Source organism: Maylandia zebra, linkage group LG15 (assembly GCF_041146795.1).
Source record: "Maylandia zebra isolate NMK-2024a linkage group LG15, Mzebra_GT3a, whole genome shotgun sequence".
NCBI lineage: Eukaryota > Metazoa > Chordata > Actinopteri > Cichliformes > Cichlidae > Maylandia > Maylandia zebra.
Genome location: NC_135181.1, coordinates 24888719 through 24901805, shown reverse-complemented (window position 1 = coordinate 24901805; position 13087 = coordinate 24888719). Strand labels below are relative to the sequence as shown.

Here is a 13087-nt window from a genome sequence, read left to right as displayed (position 1 = left end):
CTGTGAAAAACATGCCCTGAGTAACTTTCCTGGAAAGAGTGTTTCCATCAAACAGTCATGAAACTTAAGCAAAGCAAAAACTGACAAAATGTGCTGAGCACAAAAACAAACAAACAAAAAACCTTTAGAAACAAATGAGAGGATCAACGATCCAGGGCCATGAAATGAGCTCCGGTTAGTTCGGATCAAAGCCTTACCTTTCCTTCAAATCAAGGCTGCTTGAAGATGAAAATCAAGAGAGAAAAACATCTCACTAATGCAATCAAGTCCTGCACTGTAATTCATTTTCTGCAGCTGCAGTTCAATTAAACTTATTTCTCTGCAGCACACTTCCTTTTACACACAGGAAGACTATAAAAGGAACCCGAGCACATCTCTTAGATTCAAATTACTTTCATCTACTGTCAAGAATATCTCATGCTTATCAAGCATCAGCTTAGTTTTATCTAGTTAAGGAACATTTACGCAGCCTGTTTCCCAACAGTGGAATTATAGGGATGTAAAAGCTAAACGGTGGTTTTTCAGAATGACTCCAGTAAGAAGCAGCACTCACTCTGAGGCCGGTAACACGATTCCTGAAGTCATAGCTCAAGCAAATTTCACACATAAACAGCAGTATCGAGCGTGCAGGAGACGTTCGTGATGTGTTTATGGGACCTCGGAGGCGTCCATGCATCCTTTCGATGCAGAGGAGCAGCGGCTGTACTCTGAGCCCCCGCTGACCAAGTGTCCAGACACCCTTCAAAGAAAACTCTGGAGGGTGCTTGTATCCACGGTTCGTGACGACGGGTGAGGGTGGGAAACAACTAAACTGAGAGCTTGGCTTTCATGCTCCACCACCACAGAGAGGTATAGCATCCACATCAGCGCAGATGCTGCAAAAATCTCCTGCTCCCTCCTCTAATCACAAACAAGACCCCGAGATACTTAAACTCCTCTGGCTGAGCCAGCAGCTCCCTCACACTGGGCACTTTTCCGTGGCATCATTTGCCGATGCTCCTCCCAGCCACATCGCTCTCAGCTACAAAGTGAAGCCAAGAGAACTTCATCATCCACAAAAGACCAGAACCGCTCCATCACTGGGCTGCACCAGGAAATTCTGTCACACAGAAGTTATGACCAGAGTCACCGACCAGAGGCAATGTAGAACGAGTCTGAGCCTGTCGGCATCAAAGCAAACCGAGGACTCGTTGTAGCTGCGCAAGAATCAAACATCACGTTACCACAGGCCTGATGCCGCACACTACCACAGCACCCCCCACAGGACACACTCAGGGACGCAGTCCAAAGCCTTCTCTGTATGAAGCGCTCTGGGTGCTCAGGTACAGTAGAAAATGTCTACATCCATTATTTTTTGCTACAGTAATTGAGTGACATGTATGCACATATACAAGAAGACTGCAAAAGGGAGCAGCTATCATCCAGGTGAAACCACTTCACGCAAGTCGAGTTGCCCGAGATTCACAGAATTTACAGAAAAAGTAAAAATGTTGTGTTAAATATCATTGTCTGGACGATAAAGGTCTTATATCAGGATATGAGATTTGTCATATCGCACAGCCCTATCTCCAAGTAAGCCAGAAAGAAAAAAAAAAAAAAGGAGAAAAATAAAAAACAAATCTGCAGTTGTACAAGAAGTTGCTCGGACTGGCTCTGTCTCACCTTTGGACTGGTTTCCTTATTGCGGAGGGCAGTTGTGCGTGCTGAAAGTGGCGCCCTTGTATAAAAATTCCTTGTGAAGGTGCAGACGTTAGGCGTGTGGGTCCGTTGGACATGGACGGCACCACGACTGTGAGAGGGCCCTCACTGCAGGAGAGACAGAAAGAACACATTAACCCTTTAACACAAAGACAGAGACACAAAACACGAATTCACTCTGAAAATATTTTTACCCACATTCAGCCCCAAAGATTCTTTAGTGTGCCTGTAGTTTCAAGTAATGAGACTAGGGCTGGGCGATATGGCCTAAAATCAATATCACGATAAATTGAGCAGTTAACCTCGATAACGATAAATGGACGATAACCACCCCAAGTGCCAAAAAAACCAAACGTTTTTTGTTTTTTTTTTTCATTTGATGGGGCTGTGGCAGGCAGCATAATTCCTCTAGTTATTTTGATAATATTATTCCCCCTAGACCTATTCATTGCAATTATATTATTACCACTTTAAAGGACTGTAAAATGTCACTGAAAATAAATGAAGACAATAGTAGTAAGTACTTTTAGTGGTTAAGATTTATTAACTGAACAAAATAAAAAGTGTAGGATACAATATGTAACCATGCTCTCTAAAAAATGTATATCCCTTGTAAACAAAATAGTTTAATAATAAATATGTTTCACATTGGCTATTCACAAAGTAAACAATGATTGTGCAAATGTAATGCCATCATGGGCAAAGGCCTATCTCTGCTAAGGCCTTGAGGTACTATAACTTGTAAACAAATAATGTCACAAACACAAATGTCAATTGAACACAGAAAAAAGTATAATAAATACTAAGCACTGCCATGTGACTAGTGAAAACTATAAACTCTTAAACAAAAACTTGTGCTGCAGGTGGTGGAAGAGGTTGGTTGTGTTACCTTGACTTGACGCAGTCTTTTTGCAGAGTTTACATTTAACAATTTTTTGATCAATATCATCCTTGTTGAATCCAAAATGTTGCCAAACGATTGATGATGCATTTTTTTTGTTAACAAGCGTCTCCTCTTCCTCCTCCACCAGCTCTACCTCCGTCGCTGCTGCTTCAACATTTAAATCGTCCTCCATTTGTTCACCCGTGTCTCGTCTTGTTGCTGGCAACAAGTGAAGTCAACAACTGTAGTTCTGCTAACAGCCACCTGAGGCTCCACAAGTATCCAACTTTACATGTTTACAGCCCACTACAAGAAACTATTTTAGCCATTATTCACATCACACCAGCTGCCAAAGGGGTTAATTCTATGTTAATGACACACTTATACTTTATTAAGGCTTACAGTCTATCACTGAGGCCTGACTTCATTTCAGAGAATTCAAACCACTGACATGGTCCTTATTAATCAGACTTTGTGCAGTTTGAGACTTTGAGCCTTTTTAAGGGATTTATGGATGCAGGTTTATAACAAACCAAGCTACAATCATCTGATAACCTAATACTCCGCCCTCTGTTGTGGTCACTTCTGACTCCATTGCCTGCAAACAGAGAGCTTATACAAACAGCACGCAGCATACCTGAGCCTTTTAGGTGCCAGCCTGGTCAGAGGCTTCATGTGATTATTCGTCCGGTTTTCATACGTCCTCAAGGAATCCGAGGGAGTGAAGTGCCTAAGAGTGGGAGACTGGAGAGAGGAGACGTATATTATTATTATTACCAAAAAAAAAAAAAAAAAAAAAAGGAAGCCAGCAGTTTGAGACAAAACAAGATAAACAGTCAGCCTACAGACAAACCAGTAAACCTTAAAGTTTTGCACTTTTGTGAAACCCAATGCAACAAATTTCCTGCCACTGAGAATTACATCACTCGCTTCCAGATCTGAAATGTGAAGCAACACGGAAGTGCCTTTAAACTGCATTCTTTCTAACGACCAGTAGGGGACAGCAACTCTGGGTTCAGGAAGTTCACCTGTATAGAAGTGTATGGGAAAACCACCCAACATCTCAATTCATTTCTGAGATCAGTAAACAGTCTTCTGATCAGTGCATGATCCAAGCTGCTAGTTTCAAATCTTACTGAATACAGGATAAATATTATTTTGTAAATAAAATGCACCACCAACCAACCGGGTGGATTTGTCAGTATTTTACTGACAAATAGTGCCACAGATAGTGCTGAAGACACTGAAATTTAGAATACAGTTGTGGCAAATCTTTTGAACCTTTTAGTACAAATCTGTGTTCCCAGTCATTTTTTTTTTTTTAGCAAAAATCAGTCATTTCTCTTAATTTCAATTTTCTTAATGTTCCCTTTTAGCATTTTGGATTCCTGGTCAGAAAAAAACATTTAAAATGACATCAACAGCAGTTTTAAACTGATTAACAGACAGTGATGCATTTAATTATGATTTCCTGCATTCAACCTCATAGGCTTCATTTAGTTTTGAAACGGGCATAAATGAGCGCTGTTGTAATGAAGACAATGTTACACACAAGTCTCGAAAATTAAAAAACATCCAGTTGACTGCAAGCTCATCCTCGAGAGAATCACTACAGGCCAACGCCCACCAAGAGCTCACATTTTCCCCAACAACATCATCATCAGCTGCCCTTAAAATCGACTCCCACGACGCCCCGGCAGCCTGAGCTCATAGCTCGCCGGGGTCCTTCGGGTGCCACGCCGGGCGCCAAACAGATTCTGGCATCGTCTGCTCCGACTGCAGGACTGATCGAAGAGCACCACGGCCCGCTGGGAGTCCACGCCACCGGCGGGTGGGAGTCAGGAAATGCGACGGGGAGAAAAGAGAGAGAGAGAGAGAGAGAGAGAGAGAGAGAGAGAGAGAGAGAGAGAGAGAGAGAGAGAGAGAGAGAGAGAGAGAGAGAGAGAGAGAGAGAGAGAGAGAGAGAGAGAGAGAGAGAGAGAGAGAGAGAGATTACCTTTTTCCCCTCAGGGGAGCTCAGCGGCTGCCGGTCCATGTCCTCCACACTCACCACACTCGCACTGAGAGGAAAAGAGGACATGATGAAAAGCATGTTTATTCTCGGCTTTAACATATTTTAACACTCAGCCTGTCAAAGGCTGTTCAATGTGTCCGTGTGGGTATAAAATAACACGTTTGCACTTTAATGGGGACAAAGTGGGTCGTAGGGTTTGACCGATATATTTTCATTACTCCACTATTTGTATTCCTTCATTTTAGCACAGACTGAGCAGAGATAATTAAGAGGCAGACAGAAAATTTATTAGAAGCTATTTAAAAAAAAAAAAGTTTAATCAATGAAAATCTGAAAACATGAGCTTGTTCCAATTTGACGCTTTTGTTCTTTTTAATTTGGGCTACGTCCACACTAATGCGTTTTCAAACAAAAACACATCGTTTTCTCTCGTTTTGGCCTCCCGTCCACACTGAGACGGCGTTTTACCTGAAGAAAAACGCTCTGGAAAACTGATACATTTGAAGACGCACAGTCTTCAAATGTATCAGTTTTCGAGAGTGGACGCACAACTCTGTGAAAACAACTGAAAACGCTAGTGTGGACGAAAACGCTGTTTTCAAATCTATCCGGGCTAGTGTGGACGTAGCCTTGGTGGCTACGTCAATTCTTCCAGGTGTAATCCAACCTGCAACTAACATTTCACCATTTTTTATTTATTACATTTTTAATTTTAAATGGGTGTGTTGTTTTAGGTTGTGGACCTCAACTTTAGACAAGTGATCTCAACACTAAAGGCTGAGTTTATTTTTACTAGATATGCCAACTAATAATAAATGAAGAGAAACTGTTTTTATATCTGGGATGAGATTTGATTTCTGAATCAGCATTGGTAACTTTAAAAAGAAGGAACTTTAAATAAAACTCAAACTCAAATTGTTAGAGCAAGCAGCAATTTTAGATCAAATCTCAGTCCCAGGGATGGGCGTATGATCCCTCAGATGCAGACAGATGGGACTTTTGGCACCCAGTTTGGTTTTCAAATTTGACTAACAAATTTTTCTTCTTTTGCATGCAAAGTGCAAAAAAAAAGGCACAAAATGAACCAAATGTAATCTCAAAACCATGATGGTGGTTTAGTAGAAAACCAAGTCTTGTCTGGAGATCCACAGGAAGCTGCCCCCCCCCCCCAAAAAAAATAAATAAATAAATTTGCCCCATGCCTCCCAGAGGGTCGGCTGGTAAACTAGTCAAAAAATTAACATTTTAGCCGCTGCTATGTTGGTTTTTGGAGCCAGAGGTGACTCTGTTTTGAAGTTAGTCACAAATTTTTAGGCACTTTAACATTCAGGACCCGCTTTACTGTCCCATTCTTCTTGTTGGTGCTTATGTATTTGTGCCAACTCCCATTCTACCTGCCATCTAACAAGGACTTTGTAGTTTAGCTTAAGTCCTAAAATGACACTAAAGAGGAATGCTTCGTGTTCCTCTTTAGCGTTAGGACAGTATATAGTATACATGGTGGCTGTGTTGTTTTTGGACTACTGCCCATTCAGATTAAGACATTAAAAGAACATCTGCTTGGGTTTTAGAACATTAAGCAATTATTAAATAGAAATTAATCATCAGTTGCTTTGATGTCCTGCTTTTTACATTCCTATTATTGGAAGCCTTTACAAATCTGCGACCCATCCTGGTCGCTGATGTTTAATATTAGCCAACATATCGGTCCAACCCTAGCAGGCGAGGATGTGCATGCACGCAGAGGTTTACAATAGCACACTGCTCAGGTCTGCTGCGCTAAAACACCACTGAACTCATAATCAGTGGGGAATAGGCTGCTCGTCAGCAGCAGGGGTGTCACTGGGGTCTTTTTCCTGTATGTGCAGTGCAGTGCAGCGCTGATGGTGGTGCTGAAAACGAGGGCTGGAGAAGTGCTTACTCATGTCTCCTTTCCTCTTCACAGTCACCAGAAAGAGAAAAGCTCCAGTTGTGCTTGTACCCTCCATCTCGCCTGGTCTCTGATCTATCCAGGGCTTGAATTGAATAATAAATCAGACTCATGTCAGTGCACGGAAACAAGACACAGGCATTAGCTGAAATGACCATTTACAGGATGCCCCGCAATTCACGGGCTGATCCTTTCACCTAGAAGATATGAAAAGCTTGGTAATAATCAGCAAAGACGGGAACCTGCTGCAGCGTGGCGACAACAGGAATACACTCACGTCACTGCAATGAAGTGTGATCAAACAGCAAATTTCTAATCATTTTACAGACTTAATTACTGCGTTAGCATCAATGAGAAAGTGTGACAACGATGCCAATTTGTGTCTCTAAATAAAGATTATTAAACAGATGCCAAATGTGATAACCTGTGACATGAGAGTAGAATTCATTCATTTTACGAGCAACTGGAAACTACATTCAAATCAGTGGGAATAACCTGGAAGTCCTGCAGAAGATGTCTGACATTTCCTCCAACAAACAAAACTGCTTTTAAATGTTTGTACCAAGTCTTGAAGGTTGGAGGTAAAGAGGTTTGTAGTGCGTAAAGACGTCACTGATGTCTGTGAATGTATGAATGAATGTCAGAGGCAGTTTAATGCCTCCAGCTAAGCTTTGCTGTGGATTCATCATCTCAGGATGGACCTTCAGCGGTCACTACATGTGACAGTAAACTCAGCGAGTCTGATGTGTGTTACTGACAGAAACATATGCAAGTAGTCTGTTACCAGTGACCTTAACTTGACAGGTTTCATGTGATAAAACACAGTGAGCAGCTGTCCATGCTCTGCATTATCCATGAGTTATGGGGTTAAAATAAACAGCTGCACAATCATATTTAAAATGAATAAAAATCTGTTTTTCCAGGCAGCCTGGCAAACAGAATCTGGGAGGCTTTTCAAAGAGATTTACTGTTCACAGAACACATTTTTAAAAATACAGTACATACTCTGAAAACTGAGTTATAGCTCAAATTTTTCTCAGAAAGGTGGCATTTTGAAAACAAGCGGCTGCTGGTTAGAAAGGTAACCGGCTTAGAGCCATCTTTTATCCTGGAACAGTCACTATATCCTTTAACAAGAAGCTTAAGCCTCAAGCAGCGTCCAGCTTTCTCCACGAAGTCTCATTAAACATGTGAATACCCATATTAAGTTTAAGGGGAACGGAGCTTCTTTTATGTCAGCTGCGCGTTTTTCTTCACCTTTGTGTTTGTTTTGTTAAACTCGCGCCTTCTCTCTGTCATGCTGTGACATGCAACCTTCTTAGGAATTAATACCTTATTTTGGTGTTTGTGTGTCCCTAAACCTCCTCAAGGGAGAAAAATATTTTTAAAATTTGCATATTAGTTTGAATCACTGACCAAAAACAAAAACACCGGAGACAAATACCAATGCAAAAACATCTGCTGGATGTCGCCACAAACGCTTGACTTCCTGTTTCCCCCCAAAAATTAACCGATTTACTTTGAAGCGGATTTCAAAACCACAGCACCCAGCAGGGAATTCAAAAGGTGGAAGAATTTTACTTCAGTAAACCAGGAAAAAACAAACCTAACAGTTATTAAACAGGCTGCATTTCAGCTGATTTATTCCATCTAGGGGATCAGAAAGTGGACAAACTGATGGCATCATGTTAATGCAGGTTATCCGTCTGGCTGCAGGCCCAGCAGCTAAACAATTAGGTCCCCTCGGTTCATACAGGCATGCTTTTTTAAAGCTCTACCGCCAACAAACACTAATTCTGAGGCCACTGCCCCCCAAGTGTCCCGCATAAAACTTGAGGCCAGGATTAGGAGAGACAAGCAGCTGAATATTTTCATCTTGTAAGGAATAACACTGCTCTATTTTTAGTGACTTGTCCATTTTATGGGTCTTTTTAAATGACTAGGGGGGGAAAAAAGAAGCTAAAATTCAAATGCACATATTACATTACTCTTCCAGAGCTCCCCTGCCTCAGCTGCCTCTCATCTAGTTCAATCCTGCACAAACCTAATTGAGCCTGTTCCTATCTCTTCCAGCTAATAGAGACGACCCCGCACACACACTCTGCAAGCTTCACATTGGCTCCGTCTCCCAGCTTCATAAATCACAACAAATGCCCCAGAAAACAGGGAGTCGAGGCCGTTTCAATTCTTTGAGGTTTACTCCGCTCATTTATCTGGACTGCAGGGGGTCTAACAGTAGATTTCCTGAAGGACAAATCCACGATAGAGGGTTGGGAAGCATCTTTGTCACACAGGAATTATCCAAACAGATGTTTGAGCAGCTGACAGCTTATTATCAATCATAAATGAGCTCAGAGGGACCCTCCTCCCCCCATAATAAACACCCAGTTCATTCACCTGAAACACTTCAAGCACAGTCCTGAAATCGGTTTCTACAGATCCACAGCATGACATCAAATCCTGGCCTGCAGCTTCAGGGTTACAACGCTTGCAATTCCTCTACTAAGATTGAGATTTTTTTTAAGAACATGACATTTCCCAGATTAAGCAGGAAGGGAGGGAATATTATTCTGATCTTGATTTAAAAAGCCAGGTGGGGTATCGATGCTAACAACTCTATTTTCCTACGTTTACCTGTATTTAGTATTTGCGTTAATTTTTATTTCATTTTGAGTTTGTTTTCAGGCCAGTTGGGCTTCAGTTGATGCCTGCAGATTTTCTCTTTTCAGTTTAGATCTTTTTTTGTTTCTGTGCTAGTTTTAGTCTTTTAAATTACAATATAGGCTATATTTGTATTTAAATAAAAAAAAAGAATTACAACAGTTTGTGGGGTAGTTAACTCACAGTCTCAAAAAGCTGCACTAACAGAGATTAAAACTAAAGCTGTTTTTAGTGTAAACAAATGTCTTTGCACTGATCTGAGCACTTTCAAACTTTTTGTTCTACTTCTGCAGCACTTTCTGGATTTCCCATCTGTCAACAGATGCATACCCCAACTCCATTGTTCAGTTGCACAAAAAGCAGGTCAGGGTTTCCACCTGCTTTTAAAAACGCCACCCTGCCCCATCTAAATGTACCCCCAGCAGGTCGCAGTTAAAAGACTGAAAAACTAACTCAATACAGAAAGACCTGAGAAGCTGCATGAAGGTCCAGGATGAGATAAGAATGAACTGGGAGTCATGAAGGCCCAATCTTAACTTATCTGCAGCCTTCAACATCTCTGGCCATACCAAACTCACTGACAGATTACAGAACTGGTTTGGCATCTCTGACATTTTTTCCCCCATCATACTAGTGAAAGAAGAAAAGAAAAATTCAGAACTAAAATTAAGGTTGTCATCAGCATCCCTCACATGTGAACAACACTGTTTTCCTCGTATGTGTTACCCCAGGACAGTTTCAAAGACAATTTGCATCATTTCTATGCAGATGATACATAGCTGTAATTTATTGTTAATCCAAACAACCTTAAGAGACTCTCCTACCTCAATCACTGGCATTAACGACTGAACGTCTTCAAATTTACTTTTTCTCAATCCTGGCAAAACTGATGTTCTTCTGCCCCCTCGCCAACAAATCATCTACTTAGAACCTTGCTGTCATTTTTAACCAGAAGTGCAAATTTAAAGCTCACATCTCAAGGCTTATCCAGTCTTTGTTTCTTAAATGAATGAAATGAATATCACTAAAATCAGTCCTTTACTGACACCAAATAATCTGAAACTTCCAGTACACGCTTTAATTTTCTCCCATTTCGATTACTGTCTGTTTGACATGCATCTCTCAGTCCTCCTTAGCTCATCTTCAACTGGTCCTTAACACTGTAGCTCGGCTACTAACAAGAACTAAACAATTATTTTATAGGTTAGCTTCTCTTTATTCTTTTGTCCATTGTCTACGGCTTTTGTTCTAATGTGTGTGTGTGTGTATCTAACAATGACTGAAACACTGATAATTTACATATATTTGTTAAATATATTTTTAATCCAAACCAAAGCACTTTTTAGCTGAGAGTTTTAAATCATGCTACACAAAATAAAGTTATTATTATATGTTTGTTGTTCCTTGACAGAGTTCTTGAAATGAAATCATTTAAAAACAAATGATCTGGTTTAAATACCATTTTTGGCTCAAGCTTAAATGAACTTGCCACATTGTTTATGGGAGTTTGACTGAGGATTCAGAGAAGAGCTAAAGATGAACGACGTTAATCATCTTATTTTAATCACTGTTGGAAGCCAGTTGAGTTTGAATTTTGATTGATTGCAAAGCTTTAATCGAAACAGTAATAAGGTTTTCCCTGTAAACAGAAAATGTTGCTGCCTCCCAAAGATAAAGGAAAATCACCAGCAGGGTGCTTTTTGACCTCATTTACTTCAAAACAAGGCCTTTTTTGTTCATCAACGTCCCCAAAAGCTGGAAAAATCCACTTTTTTCAGCACATATTTCTGTTTAACAAAAAGGTAGCTCAGACCAACTGCGCTTGCAGGTGTAATATCCCAAGCCCAGTAAAACATGACCAATCAGCCCCTGAATGCCCACGAGCCAAGAAAAACAATGCCCCAAGCCTGCGGGACTAAAATGTGATTTTTGGCTTTTATGAAATGTTCTCCTAACTCTCAACAATCGACCAAAATAAACTTGCTGAGTCTATCTGAATTTTATTATTCACTAATGTAATTATCCCTTTTAAACCTCAGTCTTTTCAATGAGAAAAAGATAACAGCAAACCTCACGGGCCATATGTAACATACTGGATGGGCTGAACAATACATAAATAAATGCCCCCAATAATAACAACAAAAAGATATACGTTTTATTTTTTGTTCCAGGGTAAAAAAAAGAAAAGAAAAAAAAGGGCTGCTTCATGAGGAGACAGCTTAACTGCTTGGCACCACCTTCAGATAAAATCTGTTTTGTGTGGTTTTCAGAAAGCCGGTGAGCAAGGCATTAACCGACATATGTAAACCACCTGGCTGTGAGTGACGGGAGCCCTTCAGAGTTCAATTTTCAATCTGAATTTAAGCTGAAGGGCAGAGAGAAAGCACGGTGGGTTAATGTTTACATTTTTTTAATGTTACAGTTAGCATGCTAACATCTTGGGCTGGTGTTACCCTGCTAGGTTGGGCGCTGCGTGTGTCATTTTCGCCGCTTTTCTGTGTGTCACTCGGGTGTTTTTGCATCTTTCTCCTGTTGTATTAACGTGTTGTTAGAGCTAGCTGCCAAGCAGAGACAGGAAGGCCTGTCGCTGAACACTGCAAACCCAGCTAACGTCAGCGCTAACGAGGGGGTCGCTAGCTCAGACTGTGCAAGCCCAGAGTCCAGTAAAGCCCGCAGAACTGAACCGAACCGGACTGGACTGGACTGCACGTGTCTCAACTTCCCCCTCTGGGCCCCGAAGTGTGTCTGTGCCCGCGGCCTCGCAGCGCTCAGTTCAACCCCGTGTGTGTGAGGATAAATGTGTTTAAACAGCGAGCTAATGCTAGCCATAACTCGCTGGTGTTCCACACGTAATTTGGACCGATGGTGTTCAACGCCAGAGCGGCCAGAACCTGCCTCTGTGTGTGGGTAAAAAAGCTGCTGGGCGGCCGGAGCACGGAGCAGAGTGTCACGGCTTACCTTCAAAGAAAAAGCTCTTATTGTGGGCCATGTTTAGTCCATGATCCTCCTCGGATGATAGTGTTGCTCATCAGCGCACTCAATAGAGCAGATATGTTGCTGCCTACAATCAGCTCGGAGTTCAGGCTGCAGAAATTCACCTCGGTGCCGGAAGTGTGCGTAAATGCTTTCAAAATAAAATATTCTAAACAAAATGGAATATAGTCACCACGGTGTACTAGGTATAAATAAATACACGATTCCGTAAAAAGGATGCGAATTTCACAAAAAACAACTTTTGTTTCTGTGGAAAAAAAACCTCACATCGTTCAAGCTTAAAGTTGTAAATTTACAGAATAAAAAAGAAATTCACGAGAAAACACGAGAAAAGTTCTTTTAAATTAAAAAAAAGTTAAAGAAGTACATTTAGCAGAAAAAAATACATATTTATGAGATAACATTAATTTTTTTAAAATCAGTTTTGTAAATTTACAAAAAAGTGCCAAAGTCATGACAAAAAAAATTAGAATAAATTTGTAAATTTAGAAGATAAAAAGTGTAAAATTCAGCAGGAAAACACTAACAATTTGTACGATTAAAGCTGTAAATTTACAATAAAACAAAAACAAACAAACCCCAAAACATTTAGGGTTATTGAGGACAAACGGTGTAATTTTACAATGAAAACATTACATTTTCCACTGAAGCTGTGGAAACACATTTCCAAAAACACCACACAAATTGATCAATTTTCCACCCAACGTTCACCAATGTTACCCTGGCCAGCCACCAAGAGTTCTCATAATAATAATAGATTGGATTTATATAGCGCTTTTCAAGGCACCCAAAGCGCTTTACAATGCCACTATTCATTCACTCTCGCATTCATACACTGGTGGAGGCAAGCTACGGTTGTAGCCACAGCTGCCCTGGGGCAGACTGTCATTTCAGACAGAAGCGAGGC

General features: G+C 40.8%; 1 protein-coding gene across 2 annotated transcripts in view; it reads right to left on the bottom strand.

The window, feature by feature from the left end:
- Window positions 1-12304, bottom strand: part of senp6a (SUMO specific peptidase 6a) — a 29570-nt gene extending 17266 nt beyond the window's left edge. The window contains exons 1-5 of one of the 2 annotated variants that reach the window (XM_004561062.4): window positions 12145-12304; window positions 6517-6610; window positions 4578-4641; window positions 3219-3325; window positions 1663-1806 (exon numbers count right to left, since the gene is read on the bottom strand). In XM_004561062.4, coding sequence (XP_004561119.1) covers window positions 1663-1806; window positions 3219-3325; window positions 4578-4641; window positions 6517-6610; window positions 12145-12175 — 440 coding nt within the window. In that variant the 5' untranslated portion in view covers window positions 12176-12304. The remainder of the gene's footprint in view (window positions 1-1662; window positions 1807-3218; window positions 3326-4577; window positions 4642-6516; window positions 6611-12144) is intronic. The other variant, XM_004561063.4, reaches the window with a different exon arrangement.
- Window positions 12305-13087: the final 783 nt, after the last annotated feature.